This window comes from Lissotriton helveticus, chromosome 4_1 (genome assembly GCF_964261635.1).
Source record: "Lissotriton helveticus chromosome 4_1, aLisHel1.1, whole genome shotgun sequence".
Taxonomy (NCBI): Eukaryota; Metazoa; Chordata; class Amphibia; order Caudata; family Salamandridae; genus Lissotriton; species Lissotriton helveticus.
The window spans coordinates 1,053,225,102-1,053,246,365 of record NC_136063.1 but is presented as its reverse complement, the minus strand read 5'-3'; the positions used below and the strand labels follow the sequence as shown (position 1 = coordinate 1,053,246,365).

General features: G+C 47.2%; 1 protein-coding gene across 1 annotated transcript in view; it reads right to left on the bottom strand.

The window, feature by feature from the left end:
- The window catches only part of MARCHF6 (membrane associated ring-CH-type finger 6), a 1,360,950-nt gene that overhangs the window by 959,584 nt on the left and 380,102 nt on the right, over positions 1-21,264 (bottom strand). The window contains exon 11 of the mRNA XM_078687648.1: positions 194-252. Within this exon, the coding sequence (XP_078543774.1) occupies positions 194-252 (59 nt within the window). The remainder of the gene's footprint in view (positions 1-193; positions 253-21,264) is intronic.

Here is a 21,264-nt window from a genome sequence, read left to right as displayed (position 1 = left end):
AAAGTTAGAGACCTGGGATGAGATGAACATCTCGCTGGCAACCAGATTACCACTGGCCCGAAAAAAGATGGTCATATACGAAAACATAGCTTCACATATTTACATCAGGGAATGGCAAAGGTGAGTACCGCATACTTGCAGTGATAGTAAAAGTGCAGGATTAAGTTAAAAAAAAAGTTTGATAGATACTCACATAGTCCTCGAAACCAAGGCCAACAATAGAGAAGTGACCTATATGATACGGACAAAATGCTGGAAAGCAAAGACAAATACAGCAAGACTTTAATGTAATACATTCCAGTTACAAATCAGCTTCCTAGACATAGAAATATGTTGAACATTTCAAAAAGAGGCATTCAAAGATTAACAATCTAAGCATAAAGTTAGGCAGTATGCTTAACTTGAGCCCAAGGTAAATGACTGATTTTGGGGCTCCCTATCAGCTCCATATTCCTCAGCCTGTCACTGTGCCCTGGGGATCTCTAGTGAATGCTTGATCGGTCCAATATGGGGATGGAGTTTCTGGGCTGTGGACACAGAGGTCCATGCAGGGTGATTGTCTCCCCCTCGGGTAGTAGTGCTGCTTTGGCTGACTCTCCTCCATACACCCTACAAGTATTGTGTAACTATACTCCAGAACTTATCAGCCACATTAGATACAACTGATCATCAGAACATCTTAGCTGTGTTAAATCTCTACTGATCAAAGATAAAGCATACTCCTTGTTGGAATTCGTTATCTAAGATAGATCCTAACAAATTCAGCAAAACCATTTTAGTTCTACCTTTACAGCACTAGAATAGGGTGTTCCCCAAGCTTCTGATCTGTCCCCTTTCTTAGTTAACTTTTACATTAAACCTTTGCCCACATTCCTTAAACAATTTAATGTTAAAAATTATTTATATGCAGATAACAGACAAATTGTCTTCAACTAATAGACAGCCCTACAGATCCTGTCGGGAATATCAGCCAAATTGATACAATTACCTCCTGCATGGGCCAAAAATGATTTCTCCCATCTTTAATAACCTTACACTCACAGAACCCTCTTCATGGGCAACAAACCTTGGACAATGTCCAAAGACAACATCGGTTAAGCAAAATCTGTGTGTCTGAATCGACATCAAATTGAATTTGGAATAAGATCACCAATGTCACTAAATCTTGCTTCCTACAGACTCACATTTTGTGCCATCGGATATATATTTTTACCATACTTCAACGATTGCACCAGCTTTTGCCTAATCAGGTCTGATACATGAAAACTCTGCCTGCCTCGGTCTTCTCCAACAACTCTATTGACTCTCAGTAAGAAAATGCATAGTTTTAAATCAGCCTCGTCAATGTTTCACATTTCAAAGGATTAAGCCTCTAAATTCCTTTCTGACAGTTTAAAAAAATACATCCCACATGAAATCTCAGATCTGCCAATTTCGAAGATCCCCAGTTAAGATCCTCAAACTGGGGGGCAGGGCCTTCACAGTACACGGAGATTAAATATGGCAGAGCATGCCTTAAGAAACTAGATGTTAGCCTGATCTTAAAATTCAGAAAGGCCTTAAAACCCAGTCTTTTCACAGTAACAACTCATGCTTATTGTCCATTTTTTAAAGCTATCAAGCACCAAGAGACTCCTTGCGGAGTGAAAGTTGAGCTTTTTACAAGCAATTATTAATAAATAAAATGTTCAATCAAAATATCATACCAAGAATATAGACAACACAAATATATTAAAAAATGAAATATATAAGAGTATGTATGGCTTTACTATTCTGTGGTCCACATCTATGTACTTGGAAGATATATGTTGTGGCGGCTGAATAGTACATCTATAGTTTTCTATATATACTATTATATTTTGGTAGGAGATATTTTAGTAGGGCAATGTTTATAAGGTGATATTTATGTAGTAAATCCGAATCTTCCTCTGACACTGAACATAAGAGAGCTGCTCGCTGTAAAAAGTGAGAAGGTGGCAAGTGATATATTTATATCAAGGGCTTCTCAGCGATGCTTAACAAGGAAGAACAGGGTGTAAGCACTGTTTTCACTCATGTCTTGTCAGTTAAGGTCTTTCACAGCCTCCAAATGTATGAAGTGCCTTCTGTAGTGTGTCACTATTCTACTGTATTGAGTTGCTCACTGTTGTGTAGGTGAGCCTAAAAGCATACAGGACTACTTTTTGTTGGGGGTCCCATTTCAAAAGAAGGATGAGGGGGTAGGTTTTTGAAGGTTATTTATCATGTATCTTTTTTATCTCACTTCGTATCCTTTTACAATCCACTGTTGAGCTCAGGGGTGGGCCCCTGTGTCCTAAAGGTAAATTAATTGTAGAGGCGGGCCCTTTTTTCCCTAGGAAAAAAGAAATTGATGTTTTGGTGTTGTACTTTTAGTTATGTATAGTGGATATCCCCCCTGACTTTTTTGCAATATATACTCAACACTGTGCTTGCTGGGTTAGTAATTTTTAAAAAATCTAATCACAAAGTTTGCATTTGAACACTTGCCAACTAAATCTATTGCAGTTCATTACTTTTAGAAGAAAATATTAACCTCAAAATGTTAAGGTGGCCCTAGTATGGCAAAACGTTATCACCCCATAGGTAGCTTTAGCTCATAGTCTCTTTCACTGTGCAAGTTTTAAGGAAAAATTGCACAGTCAGAAGAGTGGAAAACAACAATCCAATGGTCAACCATACACAGTACTCCCCGAAGAGTTTCACCAATTGTAAAAGATTTTACAAAACAACAAGGCTATACAACAAGTTTACCCAGGGATCTGGGTTATAATCCCCAAGTTGCCACACAACTAAATGTCATGTCAATCTGTAGACATTAATCATCTCTATTTTCAGGAAACTGTAAGCATGCTGAGTAATACAAATGTGTGGTTGCATAATGTGTAAACATGAACGAAGGCCATCACCTCCTCAATCAGGGTTCTCTCAAATAATGATACGAATAATAATAAACCCAGAAGCATTAAATACGGCCCTGGAAAAATCTTAATATTGAGGAACTGGGGACATTCTTTCCAACACTTATCCTGTTCTAGATAGCAATGTGAATACTGCTGGGATCAACTACACTCACTGGCTAAACTCGACTACACCGATACTGTTGCCAGAATAAAATGGTAAAAAGCTATAGGATAAATCGATCAGCTCCATGGTTTTCACAAGAATTAAAAGCTTTCTGACTCATTGAGTGGAAGCCGGGGGAGATGCGGCAAATGTGACCCACGCACGTTGCCGCGAGCGTCCCCTGATCGCTCAGGCCCTGCCCATGAAGCTGCTGCTGCTGCTGTGCAATGGTCGCCGCTGTGAGTTTGTGTAACTGCCGCCTGCCCGTCTGCCCTGGAGCTTGAGCTTTTGTATCCGTGTAGGACCTGCCGGCTCTGCCCTGCCGCCCGTAGCCGCTCTTGTACCCGCCTCTGCTCGGCCGCAGTTTTCTTTCAGCGTCGTAGGAGGCATTGGAGGACGCCGAGGGCGGGCAGGATTGCACAAGTGCGATTGCGTGCGGCATTAAGGCAGTACCCACAGTGTTGTCCGGTTGCAGAAAATGTCAGGGTGGAAAACGTGAAAAGCCACGAGGTGCGGGCAGGAGGATGCGGAGGAAGGCTCTACAGTAAGCATCAGATAAGCACCAGGGGGGTAAACCAATCAGTGGAGCAAGGCAACGAGGTGAGGCGTTAAGTGTCCGGCTGGAGTCTACAATAATTGTAAACTTGAGTGTGTGTAGAACAGGAGTTGGGCCCCGAGCAGGAGGCAGGCAAAAAAAGAGTGTCTATTCACAACCAAATGATACTCTGTGTATAAACTGCAGGAGTTTGTGAGCCTGTGAGGGGCAGGAGGGGTGCGGTGGCCTAGTTTAACGTACATATTTGTATTTATTGATACACTAAGAAACTAAGTAACTAAGCAACTGATCCACTAAGCAACTAAGTAACTGAGAAAAGAGAAATAAGATGTCGGTAGTCTTAAAAGCGGCAGTTAAACTGCAAAACAAACAGACTAAGGCTGGGACGGGAAAGGAGTTTCTAAAGGCTGGCCAATCTTCACCAACACCCGTACTTGCGTCCAAAGATGCCAGAAGAGGGTGAAGAAACGTCCAGCAAAGAATGGATTTAAAAGCCAATGCGCTGGCATTGGCAAAGAAAAAAAACCAAAATGCCTCTGAAAAATCCCTAGAGGAAGAGGAAGAAGAGACACTGTCTGAGCTTTCAGCAGATTTAAGCATGCTGGCTGTGGGTGGTGAAGAAGAAGGCGGCGATGGAGAGGGGGGTGGAATAGGGAGTACACCGAACAGGGAGGATGACAATCCGGTGAATCCTAAACAGTACCCCCTCTTTAGCAAGCCCCTGGTGGCACGGGATAAATTTACCAGCACTCCACAATCGAGCAGGGAGGAGCAGAAGGCGAAAGATCAAATGGGCGAGAAAGGCCTACAGGATACGCAAGGCCAGAAAATGCTACTCACCCCTACTCACGCCCTGTCAGACCAAGCCACACATCCACAGCCTCAATCAAAATCACACGTAATGTCAGGCCCTGTAGAAATAATTACAGCTGTCCACGGGAAAATATCGCTGACTAACCAGCCGCCGACCCAAGAGGCTCAGATATGCTCACAGACACTACAAAAGGCAGATGGGAAAGAGACACTGGCAGATAGGTTGGGTACAGCACCTGAAGCAGAAGTATGATATGTCAGCTGCTTCTGCCCATAGATGGAAGGATTTTATCCAAATGATTGACTCTTTCAAGGCCAAAGGGGCGCAGGCTATGATTGTACAACAATCTAAGTTAAAAATGATAGCCAAAGGAATTTTTTTTATTTTCACGGACATACTAGAAGCCCAAAACCTCTTGGAAGGTCCAGTGCAACATAAGGAAAGGGGAACTCTGTGGAAACTCTATGGCTATAAGACTGCCCTGAATAACAACGAGCAGCGACATGGGAATCACTTAAAAGTCGAAAAGTCTTTCTTGAGGGGCGGATGCAAGGTGAATCAGGGGGCGCGATAGGATGCAACAAGATGGCATCCGGTAAAAAGAAAGAGGGAAGGACAGTGGGACAATTGGGGTTTTCCCTCTTTCTGGGGAGGGGGGGGTGGTAGTGGGGGTGGTAGTGGGGGCAAAGCAGTGGGGAGGGTGGGGTGGAGGGGTGGTGGTGGGGGGGTGTGAAGCAGTAAAAAAAAAGAAAAAAGAGTTCATAGACAGAATTTTTTTTATTTGTTTGAATAAGCCAAGAAGAGGACATGGAATGTTGCTGTCCTATGTAATTGACATATTGCACATTGAATACTTCACTCTAATGCATTTAAGTGTCTGCCTCGCATAATTGACGCAATTTGTACTGTAGTATTTTGGCCTTCTTGGTCTAATAGTTGCTTGATTTGCATTTTAAATAGTCTTTAGCACAATTGACACAAACTGTACTGTAGTATACTGGTTTAAATGCTTGATCTGCACTTAATTGTATGATGTGCACAATTGTCATAGTAGATATGGTATATTTGCGCAATTTGCACAATTTAAATGATCTGTATTTAAGTGGATAACTTTGTCCGCTACTGTCTTATAGGGAGAAAAGATTCAACAATTTTAGCGGTAAATCATCTATGCATTCTGCACATTTTGCACAAGTTGCACTTTAGATATGCATTTTGCACATATAGCACTTTATTGTATGATTTGCACAATTGTCATAGCAGATATGGCTTATTTGCGTAGTTTGCACAATTTAAATGGTCTGTATTTTAGTGGATAACTTAGTCCGCTACTGTCTTATAGGGAGAAAAGATTTACAAAAGAAAAGCGCGGAGTGCGCTGGTAAGTCCTCCCACTGGCAGCCAAAAGCGATAATTCGGACCCGCTCTGCCGCAGTACTCGCGGTCTTTTGTGCTCCCCTGGTCATGCCTACAAGTTACCAAGAACATAGTTGTTGGTTTAATGGGGAACTACCACATGAAGAACACATTAGAACAGGGCCACTGAGTGCTTCAGGACCTACATGGCTGGTGCTGGGTTTATCCACCATATCCAACTCAACAGGGTTTAAGTTCAGACCAATTAAACAATTGCTAGCAAAATTAGTGACAGTATATAGAAGATTTAGATTGTATGTACTTCAGATGATGGGGCAAATATAAGTGCAAATATAAGTGTATCCGTGATGTCACACAAAGCTCAAGCACCGTCATTAAGCCCACATGCTATTAATGCAGAAATGGGACAAGTGGCTGCAAAGTGAGAATACATACCCTTTTGTATCATTTGCAACACTAATCAACAACCTTCCCCTCCCCCCAAAGATAAGCCAACAATGTTACGCATATCGGCAGGGGAATGGTGCAACCTGTTGAGAAGTGTACTACATGAGAAGTATATTTGTATGTGTGGAACTGAAATTCCAGAGCAGCAGTGGCGCTTTTGCTGCGCCCACACTAGTATGGTTTCCAATAACTATAGGCTCCGACATATACAACTTAAATTTCTCCACATAATATACCGCACCACTTTCCAGCTCCATGAATAGGACTTGTAGTGAATGCTAGATGGGTGTGATATATAGAGTAGATGGTGGGATTCCTACGTTTGGCTTGGTTGTGCCCATGAATATTGAATACTGGGACCAAACGTTAGGGGCGATTGAGGACATGACAGCAGTTACAATGCAACGGCTGCCTGTGGTGGCCATCCATGGAAAATGTGAAGGGCATCCCTTCAGGGGTCTGTAAGTTAACAGCAAAGCTGCTGTTGGCAAAGAGGCAGACTGCTGTGCATTGCAGGCACTTTGCAGTGCCCACCAGCAGGTGGTTGGTGGATGTCGCCTTCTGTCAGGAACAACTCATTGTGTACTGGTCCCTCCTGCTAGCGCGCAGCAGACCGAAGGACATGCGAGCACCTATTGAGGTATATGAGGAACGTAGGCCTGACCCATGAGCTGGGGTCGTTATTGCCTTGAAAAAGCTCTACCTTGCCATAATACACTGATAGGGCGCTGCACCAATGTCCTTCCTGCTGAGCATGTACCACCTACCGATGCCCCCTGTCCTCTCATGGATCAGCTAATTTGTGCTGCTCTCAATATATGGAACTCAACCTAGTCATGTAACTCAGCGAGAATTTTGTTGTGCCTCTGTATTATCCAACCAAAGATGTGCATGAAGTTTTCTATCTTTTTTTGTTCAACACACTGGCAATGCCAATAACAAAATAGAACAAGCATTTGCAATGCAATAGGTATCGCATTAATGAAAGTTTGAGCTATTGGCATTGCATTATTATTTGCAACGCCAATAGGTCAAACTTTCAGTAATGTGAAACCTACTGCATTGCAAATTCTTTCTTAATCTTGATCTTACCTCTGGGTTCCCATGACCTTCAGCAGTGGCCTGTAGAGAAGAGCCTAAATGTCCCCCCCCCCCAGATAACGATATGGATGGATGCTGCATTTGCGCATGACGGGCGGGGGGGGGGTGAGAGGTGCAAAGAGTCAAGAGGTGGCCAAAGAGTCAATTGGTGATGTCCGATAGGAGGCAACCAAGTACAGAAAGGCAGAACAGATGTACAACATTGAGGAAATGTAAAAAATGGAATTTTAAAAAGCAGCCCAACTAACCAACCAAAAGCAGTGCGCGTGTCCGAAGTCCCCGATACCCCTTAAACCAAATAAAGCATCCGCTGCCCAGGCTCGAACTAAAAACAAATATTTGCTTGAACTAAAAAGAAATATTTGCAAGTGTGTGAAGTTGAACGTATAGAACACCTGCTGAATGGGGCTTACTGAAGGTACCTGGTGGGCTAGTTGGCCTCCAGGGACCCTCAGGAGGCAAGGGGACTACATCCCCCAACCAAAAGTGTGCAAGGAGACGTGTTTGCAGAGTGGTGAACAAAGGGGGCGTGGCCTGTATCCACTTATCAGCAATCCCACTATCTGGGGCATACTGGAGGTATAAGGTAGGTTAGTTGGCCCCTAAGGATCCCCAGCAGCGAAGAGGGCATGGCCTGCTATGACAATTTAGCAATCACGCTGTGTGGGACTTACTGGTGGTACTATAAGGGGTAGTTGGCCCCCCTCCAAGGAGAGGGGGGCCAACTACCTCTCCTATTACCTCCACTAAGTCCCACACTGGGGGATTGCTAAGAGATCTTCGGAGGCCAGCCCCCCTTTCTCTACCCCTCTGCGAACCCGCCTCCTGGCGCAGTACTGGTTGGAGGATGAAGTCCACTTTACTCCTGAGGGAGTTTGGGGGACAAGAAGCCCTCCTTGTACCTCCTGTAAGTCCTACGCAGCAAAATTCCTGAGCACTGGTCAAAGGGCTGCTGGTCTCTAAACTGCAATGCCCAGGGGGGCGTGGGTAGCGCCCGTCGAGAATGGCCGCTGCCTGAACGAGCTCCTACCTTCCCGCCGCCTATTCTGCTCTATCCTGAGCCATCCACGAAGTCTACATGTACTTCGGCAACTGTTTTCCTCTTACTGCCCCACGGGGAAGCGTTTGAGCTTCTGGCGGTGTATGAGCGGGCAAATCTCGTTCTTCCTGGTGACTGGTGGTGACCAGTAATGGCGGCTCTCCGGCGCTGATCGGGGTGAGGAGAGGCCCCAAGACGTAGGAGGGAGCGAGGCCAGTGTGCTCTGGGACCATCGCTGCGTTGTCCCCTGCATGTAAGGTGCGCCTGAGGCAAAAACGACTTTGCAGTCTGCCGGCTGAAGAGGACGGAGGCACAGAGCTCCGGTGGATGCGGCTACCAACAGAGACCCCGGCTTTGCGGCGTTCACAGCGGTACGCGCCGTCATAGATTCGGCGGCTGGGCATGAGCTGCATGAGGAGCCCCAACAGAGGTCTGCCGAAGTGAAGCAGAGGTGTGTGGCGCTCTGATTAGGTGGCCTGGGTGAGCGTGGCTGCCGTGGTCGATCTGGAGGCTCCCAGGAGGCGGGAGTAACGTGGGCCTGGCGGACGCGAAATTGAGGCCTCGGCTGCAGCCTAACTGCAGGGGTGAAGGGCAGCGGGATTTGGTGCCTGAAGCAACTGCTGATACCGCTGCTTGGCGAGGGTGCAAGGAGGTGTTTACAGACTGCAGGGATAGTGGGGGGAAGTGTGGGCCGGCGACACTACCCCCCCCCGCCCGCCCCCCTTTTTTTGGAAGAGTGCTGTCCTGCTGTGCCTTTAACCTCGTGGACCAAGAGGTGGAGGTAGTGTTTACATGTGGCTGACCCCTGGGGGCTGAGGTATAACTGTGGCTGCGACTGGAGGAACCCTCGATGGATGATCTGGTGCGACACTGGCCCTATGGATGAGACCTGACGCTTGGGACGGGCTGATAGTGCTTGGCGTGGAAGACACTGGTGCATGCGTGGAGAGCAGGTACCGGGTCCTTTGGCTTTGAGGGGTGCTCTGGATTGAGAGTATCTGGTTCAGAGGGCCCCCCACCCGTTGACTGGACGAGGGCAGTGGTGGTTGGTGCCTTTTACACGCTAACAGGAATCGCTGGGAGGGCGTTGCTGGATTGATTTTGAGATGCAGTGCTTTGACTGGTGGGCCCCCGCGACACTTGAGGCTGGACAGTTCTTCTGGGAGCTGAGGTGGGAACCGGAGGAGCGTTCATCTCCCGACCTTCTGGCTGAGGAGGGAGGTGGGATGCTTTAGCCCCTCCACAGGATACTGTTACGATCGAGTGGCGTGGAGGGAGACGCCAGGCGCAGGAAGGTGGTGTAATCGAATCCGTTCTATTGGAGACCGTCACTATGACCTAAGAGGTCCAGCTCGGGCAACCAACGTTTGGGGGCTGAGAGAAAGTGAGGTGGCCCCAGGAGTACCACGCCCGATTTTGGTCACCCCCGGTAACAACTTGAGAGTGTCCCTACCAAGGTGCCTTGTACCGCTACCCAGCGGGTTGCCCGGTGCACCGCAGCCGTGGCGACGTGAGGAAAAGGTCCTAAGGCCAACGCCCAAAAGCAGCTAGCAAAATTTGCATAGTCCAGAACAGGGGACAGAGGTGAATCACCGCAATCGGAGAAGGAAGGTGGGGCAGCTTCTTAACAAGGCCCAGAGCTGACCCTTCATGATGTCATGGCGGCTATTAATGAGGTACATGCCTCAGTGGACTCAGTCACTGTTGAGGTCTCTCTGATCAGAGCTGATTTCCGGAAGATGGACGAGAAGGTCAAAGATCTCTAGATAGTTACCAGTGCCCTGCAGACGGATACATCGGAACTTAAGACGCAAATGCTTGAAATGCAGAAGAAGCAGGAGAGGATGTCTCAACAACTCGACGACGACGAAGGCCAGGCCCGTCGCAAGAACATTCGCATCTTAGGGGTTCCGAAGAGAACGGAGGGGCCAGCAGCTGACCTGTATGTGGAGGACCTTATAACGAAGCACCTGAAGCCCAAGACTTTGTCCAGCTACTTTTCTATTGAGAGAGCTCATAGGGTGCCAGGAGGTAGACCAAAGCCGGGAGCGCCCCCGAGGCCCCATATTGCCTGAGTGTTCAACTACCGGGACAGGGACATCATCCTCCAGACTGCACGCTCCCATCCCTCCCCACCAAGACTTTACAACAACAAGCTCTTCAAGTTTGTCATGATCTGCCGTTGGCAGGATATAAAGGGATATCCAAGACAATGGATTTGATAAAACGTTATTTTTGGTGGCCTGGGTTGTCCTCTCATGTCAAACAGTATGTCCAGACTTGTGAGTTATGTGCCCGGAGTAAACCTAGTCGACAGACTCCTCAGGGTATGCTACAGCCACTCCCCACTCAGACTCACCCCTGGCACACCATTTCCATGGACCTAATTGTAGATATGCCTCTAAGCAAGGGATACAACACCATCTTAGTAATTGTAGATACTTTCACTATAATGAGCCACTTTATTCCGTTAGCTGGGTTACCTACAGCAAAAGAATTAGCAAAAGTATTTAGAGAACACATAGTGAAAATACATGGAACCCCCAAGGTAGTAATCTCAGACCAGGGTTCTCAGTTTGTGTCCCATTTCTGGAAGGCCTTTTTATAAGGACTTGGAGTGGAGATTAGATTTTCTACCAGTTACCACCCTGAGACTTATGGTCAGACGGAGAGAATTAACCAGGAGCTTGAACAGTATCTTCGTTAGTTCCTCATTGACCGGGGTGGAAACTGGTCTGAAATGTTGTGGAAGGCCGAATTTGCATGTAATATGGCCAAGAGTGCATCTACTGGCTACTCTCCATTTCATTTGAATTATGGTCGCCATCCTAATCCTTTTTAGACTCAAGAAAACTAGAAGGTTCCCGCAATTGAGAATTTAATAAAAGACTTAGCTCTCCTCCATTCATCAGCAGAGATCAATTTGATTAAGGCAAAAATTAGTTATAAAAGATGTGCTGACAAACATCGTAGACCAGCACCAAGATATCAAGTGGGAAATCAGGTTTGGTTGTCTTCTCGCAACTTACATTTGAAAGGGAATAGGAAGTTTCAACCTCGCTATGTAGGTCCATATACCATTGAAAAAGTTTTAGGACCAGTCACTGTCAAACTTAAACTGCTCGCTAGATTAGGTATTTATCCTGTCTTTTATGTTTCCCTTTTCAAAAAAGACTGACCCACAGACTCGGATAGCAAGGCCCCCAGAACCCCTTGAGGTTCAAGGCCAACCAGAATATGAAGTGAAAGAAATTTTGGACTCTAGATTTCAGAAAGGGAAACTCTATTATTTGGTTGATTGTCAAGGATATGGTCCAGAAGAAAGGTTTTGGGAACCAATAGAGAATATTCATGCTACACGATTGCTCAAACGATTTCATTTACAATATACCACTAAACCCAGACCGATAAATCGGTCTCTGAGAGGGGGTACTGTCAGGAAACACACTGTAGCTTCTGTCCTTCATCAACAGTTTCATGCCTCACAGAAAAAGACACGAGTAATTGTTAAACCCAGTGTGATCAATCACTGGTACACTATTTCATAGACAAGTACCTATTCCAAGATGGCCGCTGCGTATGCGGTAGTTTTGGATACATTAGAAGCATGACCACACAGTCTAGTTGTCGAGTGAAGCGTGTGTGATTCTAACTGCACACTTAAACTGAGTCGTAAGTTAGAGAGCATCGAATAACCGTTTCTCTGAGGAAAAGTAGAACTGTTTCGGTTATTAATTTAAGTTTTTGGTTAAAAGCGGAAGGTTACCGCTCATCATAGTTTTGAAGATAACAACGTTAGGGAACTGTTTGGAATTACGAATTGTGAAAGAGAAGTTGTTAAATCCTTCAACCGCTTCGCGGTTGTTCAAAGAAGCCAGAGAAAGAAAACTCGGAGTAGCGAAGGCAAAGGACAGTAGCAGAATAATATTTCTCGACCAGTTCACCTAAGCAACGAATAAAGAACTGAACTTGAACCGTAAGACTTCAGAAGAAAGTAAGGATATTCAATGCCAGTTAACCTTTGATACTAATAACTGCAACTTCCCTCTTGGCGCTTTTCCGATATCTATCCTTCCCTTCTTTCCTAACCTGTCCCCTTTTGTGCGCTTCAGGAGAAAGTTCAAACAACTGGAAAGGACTGTTCACATTAAGAAACTAGTAAGCCTATTTGAGAAGCAAGAGGATTTGATATAACAAGTGTTGTGGAAGACAAAAGGTATTAGTTAGTGTGTGCGTACTTTATAAGATCAGATAATTATAGTTCGCTTTTAACTCTGTTATTTCTTCCTCATATAGTGAGTCTTCTCAACGCATCACCACAATACATACATTAATCAGGAGAGAGGCAATACTCCGGAGATAGCTGGTAGGAAGGAATCTAAATTAAAGTTATTGGATATCCTAACTGTGTTTTGGAAGTTGTGTTTATGTTCTCTCCTATCTGTGCATTAGGTACCCCCACGGCGTTAACATGAAAATAACTACTGAAGATTCCTGAAGTACCTAGAGGGTGGTAGCTGTGAATGGAGTGTCTCTTCTATCTCTCCCATTCCCCTTTCCCCCTTATTGGTGACGTTGCTTGATCGAAATAGCGGCGGCACCGGTGGGTGGGCATTGGGAACAGCATCTATTCTGCTTCTGCAAAGACTGAAGAGGTGCTTGACACTCCTTGAAGGTGCAGGGGGGGTGGGGGGGGGGGACTTGCATCATGGCGAGACTTTATACTTTATTGGTGAGACCGGAGGCAATGGTGCGGCTTGTGGGGGTTCATTGTTATGATCTGAAGGGGACTAGATGCTATTAAGCCTGGATGGCTACAATGCAAGTTAATTGTAATGTGTATAAGCGGGAAGGGGGGCCATAACACCCCGAGTGTTTTCAGCATTCTGGGGGGGGGGTGGGAGAAGCACTCTGCCATGTTTGGGGGTGGGTAATTCTAAATCCACGAGCGGGGTGGGAATTATGGAGGGGGGGGGGTTTGAAGGTTACTTGGTTTATTGGTGTGAAGGGCGAGTCAAGGATCCTCGTGAGTGACGGGATTGCAAAGCAGCTGGGGCGATCAATATTGGACGAGTTGTTGTATAAGTTTTCCACAACCGCACGGATCCGTGCAAGGGGTGATTATTTTGTGACATGGGATGGAGGACAAAATCAAGAGAGGAATAGCGCAAAAGTATTTGAAGCGACACTCTCCTGATGTGGTTTGCTGCAGGAGACGCACATGGTGGGGCAGAAGACTAAGGCACTCACGAGGTGGAGATATAAACTACTGGCCCATGCAGATTACACATGGGGGTCCATGGGAACGGCGATTCTGGTTAAGAAGTCCTAACCTCTCATAGTTGGTAAGATCTGGGTGGACCCGGAGGGGAGATTCGCAGGAGTGGAGGCCCAATGGGATGGTAGGGTTCTTAATATAATTTCGGTTTACCTACCTCCCGTGTTGGGTAAAGTAGCTTTAGAAACCATGGGGGAAGGTTGGCGGGACTCCAAGACGGCACATTGATTATGAGAGGAGATTATAACATGACACTGGACGACACGATCGATTGCCACCCGCCGAGCTCATGGGCGAAATCCAGAGTCTTAATGGCCGACTTTGTGACAGCACTGGGATAGGTAGATGTGGGTCGGGCACTGCAGCCCACGGACAAGTTATTCACCTTTTTCTCTGGTATGCACCACAGCTTATCACGTATAATTACTTACTCGCACATTTGTCATCTGTGGTCAATTTTGTAAGGTCCCAGGTTTTACCGAGGGGCATATCGGACCACTCCCCGGTCTGGGTGGAGTACATAGACTGGGAAAGGCAGTCACGTACCACTATCGTTATCATCCCATGGCTTTTACACATACTAGACATCAGGGAGGAACTTCGCATACAAACGGAGAACTACTTCTCTGAAAATGTCGGTTCAGTTACATCCGCTCAGACGATATGGGAAGCATACAAGGTAGTTCTGAAAGGGCAGGTCTTATCTTTGAAAATGGAATATATCACTAAGAAGATAGAGCTTGTGGCACAGGTGGAACACGACCTTCTTAACCTGGAGAGGGAGCATGCACAGAATCCTTCTCCTGATACGGCGCACATGCTTCTGGTGAAGCAAGATGAGTATCGGATCAAAACCAGGGAACACATGTTGGCCAAGTATCGCCACACCCAGCATAAAATATATGAAATGGGGGACAGAGCGGGCAGAACACTGGTATGGCTAGAGAGGGGTGAACAGGGATTAGGATGGTACATAAGCTGACGACACCAGGGGGTGACACAGTGTCACATCCGCAGGACATTGCATAGGAATTTGCGGCTCATCTAGAAAAGGTATATTCCCCCTCTACTCACTACATGGCTGAGGATTTGCGCCAGCTTCTCCAGGATAGTGACGTGCCAGCCCTCTCGGAGGCGGATAGGGAGAAACTGGATGAGGCTCTCTCACCTGAAGAGATTGGCAAAGCTATAGGGCAGATCAAGTCGGGGCAGGCGATGGGGCCCAACGCCGTCCCAGTTGAATTTTTGAAATCCAATGCCTCCCGCACGATCCCACACTTAAAAGCCATATATGAGGAGAGTCTGGCGGTGGGCCGGCTGCCAGTGGATCCGTGATTGGCTACCATTGTAGTAATCCACAAGATGGGCAAACCAGCGGAAGCATGTGGCTCCTATAGGCCGATTTTGTTGATTAATGTGGAGGCAAAGGTGCTAGCGAAAATTCTGGCCAACAGGCTTGTGTCGGTTATCGAAACACTAGTCCACCCAGATCAGTCTGGGTTTATGCCTGGAAGAAATACGGCCCTCAATCTAAGGCGCTTACATAATGTGATGGCACGTAGAAAATACATCGAGGACGCCGCAGCGGTGCTGTCTCTCGATGCCTCAATGGCCTTTGATTCCATAGAATGGCCGTACATGTTTGAGGTCCTGAAAAGAATGGGTCTGGGTCCCAAGTTAATAGCCTGGGTCCGACTGTTATACACAGATGTCTTGGGTCAAGTGAGAGTAAACGGTCATACGTCCCGGATATTTAGGCTCCAAAGAGGTACTAGACAGGGGTGCCCTCTATCCCTGTTGATATTTTCGCTGTTACTAGAGCCCCTAGCGGCATGGATACGCAGAGATGTTATGGTCCGAGGGATGAGGTGGGCGGATGATGTGGAGGATCGAATATCCTTATATGCGGACGATATACTGCTGTACCTGGCTTCCCCATACAGATCTATATCAGTGGTGCTTGACATCTTTACAAATTTTGGTAAATACTCGGGGTATGCGATCAATTGGCACAAGTCCGTATTGTTTATGCTGCATGGCCCAGTCCCTAGTATTCAGGCAGGATGCAACATAGTGGTGGTGGGGGAAGGGTTTCGGTACTTGGGAATTTTTGTCACGTCCGACCCGAACCTCTTTTACTGCTCTAACTTGGCCCTCCCGCTGGCTAAATTACGGGCAGATGTGAAACATTGGAGATCCCTTCCACTTTCGCTGCTGGGAAGAGCTGCGCTCTTTAAGATGTTGGCCCTCCCACGCTTCCTATATATCCTTCAAAACTGTCCAAATAAAGTTCCAGACTCGTACTTCAGGGCAGTGGAGGGAGAGGTCCGTACGTTGTTGTGGGATGGAAGGGCCCCAAGGGTGGCACTAAAGAAGTTAACGAAAAGCTGGTATGATGGAGGCATTGCGCTTCCTGATCTGCAACTCTATTATTGGGCAGCACAGCCAGTAGCTGATAATCATTGGATATACCGTTCTCCGGGTCACTCTGCATATGCTCTTGACCGATACCAAACTGACCGGTCCGGCTACTTCGGGCCCTGTATACAAATGATAAGAAAAACAAGGGGCGGTTCTTCGGGCCCAACCTACACACGTTAGAGATTTGGCGAACAGTGCTTTCTCGCCTTGGCTGGGCTGGCGTCCTGACTAGGCCAACGCCACTTTAGTATACGCGGAAGTTGGGCATGCTGTGTCACCAGCCCGGGTTTGATAAGTGGGAGCTTATTGGTATCTCGGCAGTAAAAGACCTAGTCAGAAAGGGAACTATACACTTACCTTTGAGGACCTCCAGAAGTAGTATCACCTGGCTCGGGGAGAAACGTATAGATACCTGCAAATCCGGCATGCTCTTACGGCGGCTTTTCCATCCCTTACGGATATACCAGAATCTTCGCCACTTGAGGATAGGCTTCTAGATGGGCCCCTAAAATCGAAGGTAATATCGGATCACCTATAAGAAATTATGTAAAATTCTCCTGAATACCTTTCCAAGACTTAGAGAGCGATGGCAGGGTGATTTGGGAGTGATTAGTGAGGAGGACTGGCAGGAGAACCTTATGTCCCCTCGAGAGGTGGCCATTACACTAAGTTTAGGTTGATCCAATTGAGGATCCTACACCGCTCATACATGACAGGGCAGACACTAGCGAAAATAGGGTCCAGAGCTGATGACCTATGCTTAAGGGGCTGTGGCCAAGGGGCTACATTTTATCACACTCTCTGGAGCTGCCCGAAGATTCGTAGCTTATGGGATGAGGCCTCGGAACACATTCAGGCGGCCCTGAATAAAGAGATTGTTTTGACGCCACAATTGGGTTTGCTGAATATCTGGGAGGTGACCGACCTCACGGAAGTGGAAGAACAATTCACAACGCTAGGATACACATTAGTTAAGCGGGAGATAGCGAGAGGAAGGTGGGCTCGGGGGGCTCTTACCACCAGTCCATACATGGGAGAGAGAACTTGATAGATGCATGCTGGAGGAAACGGAAGTCTTTTTAGCAAGGGGGTGCCTGAAAAATGGGATCGGAAATGGTCGCTTTGGAATAATTATCGAGGAAATCCAGTGGTGTCTCCAATGGTGGAACTAGACATGCATAGAAGTACAGAAAGTGCAAACGTGATGTAGTATTTACCTGTGTTTACTGATTGTCCATTTATTATGTGTATGCAAGTCAAAATTGCCGTCCTTTTCTGTATACATGACTGTGATGTTTACCAATTAATAAATTTATAAACAAAAAATATTAAAACAAATAAATAAACTGCCATGCCCTATCATATGCTAGGGACTTAGATCTAGTTTTAATCTCCTTGCCCTATTATGTACTAGGGCCTTACAAGAGAGGTCATGCCAATCACAGGGGTACCCCAAACCATAGTGTATGTAGGTGTTTTCACTGTATTCTAAGTGTCTTTCAGCAAAAGCACAGGCTCCGGGCCTGGTTAGTTAGAGTCAGTTACCACCATTACCAGTCAGCAAAAAGTTGGGGACACAGGATCACTTTACAAGGCCTTTTTCTGCACCTCAGTTGACTCTTTCTGCATTTCTCTTGCTTTTTTCTGTGCCTTTCTTCCTCTTTCTGCACATGCCCTACCTCTGTAGGCATAGTTAGATATTAGCATATTAAAAAACCTTTGAAATTCACAGAAAAAAACATAGGTTTCAGGAAGTTGGAGTTAGAAATTAGCATTTAGTCAGTTAGTCCAACTGTTTACAGGTCCCACTCATTCTGCTGGCCATCTGTTGGACCCGGTCTTTTCTAACCTACCTTCCCTCACAGTCCACACCCCTATTCCGATGTGTTGGTCCGACCACTACTTGGTCTCCATGTCACTCCAGGGTGTCACACCCCTCCGGAAAATGGGTCAGAAGTCCTCCTTTAAGCACCCTTGGCACAAGTTAAACTGGGACCAACTCTCTTCTTTCCACCAATACTCCCAGCCTGCCGGCTGATCTGGATGTTGCCAATACAGTGATCTATGATTGGATTCTCCAGCCCCTGAATGCTTTAATTCCTGCCAAGTGGTCTAAGACCACAAATTAAAATCTAGCGCTTGGTACAGTGATAAACTGACGACCATGCGCAAGGCATGCAAAAGGCTGGAGCGAATCTGGAGACAGGACTTTGACTCAGTTGCGAAGGGGAACTATCGGACTGCTATTAAAAGCTACCATAGGGCCATTCAGTATGAATGGGCAGCTTTCTATGCACAGAAAATTTGAGAGAGTTGCAACCCGGCGAAGAGTATCTTTTCGATATTCACAGACCTTAAATCCCAAAATTCCTCCACAGTACCTCTAATTACATCGGATCAGCAGTGTGAACACCTCGCCACCTTCTTTATTAGGAAGGTAGAAAATATTCATAGGTCTTTTCCGCCGGTCCAAGTGGGCTTATGTGCTGTACCCTGTCCCAGCACTACCTGCACCCTGAAAGACTTTTACCCTAACTCGCAAGATCAGCTGTTTTCACTGTGCAGCAAAATTAAATCTGTCTTTCCTGCCGACCCTCTCAAGCCCGATCAGTTCAGGAAAATTCTACCTGTGCTCTTGGCACCTTCGGGCCAGGTGATCAATAGGTCTCTCGCCACGGCGGTCGTTCCCAAAAAAAAACCTACTCTGTATTCATCTAAGCCTGAGAATTTCCACCCTATTTCCCTCCTGCCATTGGCGTCTAAGATCACTGAGGCCTATATTAATTCCATACCAACAGATTTCCTGAACACCAACAACATCTTAGACCCCTCCCAGAATGTTTTCTGTCCTAGCCACAGCAAGGAGTCAGCGCTCCTGGCTGTGACCGAACACCTTCGACTGCACTAGATGCCGGGCGCACTTCGGTACTGATATTACTGGACCTGAGTGCTGCATTCAATACGGTTTCCCATTGCAACTTGCTGCAACGTCTGGGGGAGGTAGACATAGTTGGCTCCACTCTAGATTGGCGCTCTCCTTTTCTTGCAGGGAGGACGTTTCAGGTGACGGCCCCCCTTTTATTTACGATATTCACACCATCAAACAAAGAATGCCACAGGGTTCCTCCCTAAGCCCATTGCGGTTTAACCTGTACGTCCAACCCCTGGCGCTGGTAGCCAAGAGTAGAGGTCTGACTATGGTCTCCTAAGCCGACTACATTCAGTTGGAAGTGGCACTCTCGGACGAGGGGTGCTCCCAAGTTTCAGAGCTATCTCGCGGCCGTCGCCGAGTGGATGACTGCCAACTGTCTCCAGCTTAATGCCAACAAGTCTGAGGTGTTTTTACTAGGGAATGACCCCGGGCTTTCGAGCGAGCACTGGTGGCCCGAAACCCTTGGTAACGACCCCCACCCCCCCAAGCAGGTGGTGAAGAATTTGGGGGTGTGGGTGGACTCGGCCCTCCGTTTCCAAGGCAAACAAAGAAGGTGGAAGTGACATGTTTTGGACTACTGCGGTGCCTCAGACCTTTATTAGGGTTTTTTACGCTCCAACTCGACAGGTCATCATCCAGGCCTCGATTTTGTTGAGACTGGATTGTGCCAACTCACTTTATCTAGGGTCAAACAAGGCAAAATTCTGAGACTCCAGAGGGTCCAAAATGCGGTTGCCAGAACCCTTCTTGGTCTCCGTAGAGCTTGTCCTGTGTCTGATGCCATTCGCCAACTCTACTGGTTGTCGGTGTCCAGGCGAATAGAGTTTAAGGCTCTCTGCTTAGCCTTCAAGATTTTGAAACCTGCTACTCCAGGAATCTTGGCCAACCTGTTGCTGCCATATTTACCTACACGCCAACTCCATTCCTTGGGGCAACACCAGTTAGTGGTCCCTCGGGTAAGAAGGGTGCGCGCTGGGGGACGCTCGCTCCGTACTATGGCAGCAAAACTCTTAAACTCGCTTCCTGTACAGATCCGTGGCATGAACAACCAGCTAGCTTTCCGGAAGGCAGTTAAAACACACCTTATCCTCTGTTGTAGACCTTTCTGCCTTACCCAGTTTGTTTCTCACTGCTGTCAGCGCCGGGACGCCTCTTTGCTGGGGAAGCTGTTGCACTTTATAAAATGTTAACACAACATAACGGCTGCAACCAAGATGGCCGCGTGAGCTCCCGGCTCCGCCGACCTCCGTTTTTCGCCAGATGATCCTGGCACATATCCTGATTTTACGCCCGACCTCCGTATGGATGAATAGTTGCAGAGCTTAAAGATGCAATCCCGAGAATTTTAATGGCTTGATTGGCAAAGTTATACCGTGGTCTAATTCCCAGCCTAGTCCAGCTTGTGAGCCGGGGCCTCCAGTACTGGCCCTGCCGGGTCTCAGTTGAACAACATCGGCCGTGGGAGTCGACTTGGGTCCGGTCCCCCCAGTGAAGGTTATCGTTGTCCGATACTGATCCCGGTCGTTTGGTCTGGTTGACATCGTACGAGTGGTGACTAGACACTTTGGAAGCTGTGGGCGGGGGTCCCCGTCCCAGATTGCCGTCACCCGGGGTTCGGTGGATTGGGGTCCTCGCTCGCGGTAGCGAATTACAGATTGCTGTGATTTAATCGTCAAGTTGCCCTCTGCAACTGTCCGCTCCGCTCTTGCCTGTTCCCCCGGAGAAACCTAGGTCTCTGGGGAAGAGACCATGTTTGAAACCGAGTGTGCGGAGCCAGACCTGAAGGAGTGTGAGCCTACGCTGAAGACCGTAATGGCCGCCATCGGCGCACTGCATTCGTATATGGACGCCATTGTCTGCAAAATGATTGCTGGTGCAGTTGAGTCGGGGCGAATGGGACCGGACTCGGATCCATTGCATGGCCCGGCACGAGCAGAGTTTTCCATGGAGTATACTGAGACGGAGGATGGAGGCACCGAGCAGAAAGACGTATTGACGCCTGTGATCAGTGCGCGGCCACATACTTGCGAACTGGGAACTTTGAATGGATCGCTACAACCGATACTGCTGGCATCTGAGATGGAACCGCTTGTTTCCCCATTCTTGGGGACTTTGAGAAGCGACTTGTGGTTTGCAACTTTGTCTTTTCCCTCCCGGGCAATCTTACTATGTATACGGAGGAAACAACATTGCGTCCTGAGGTCGTTGAGGGAGA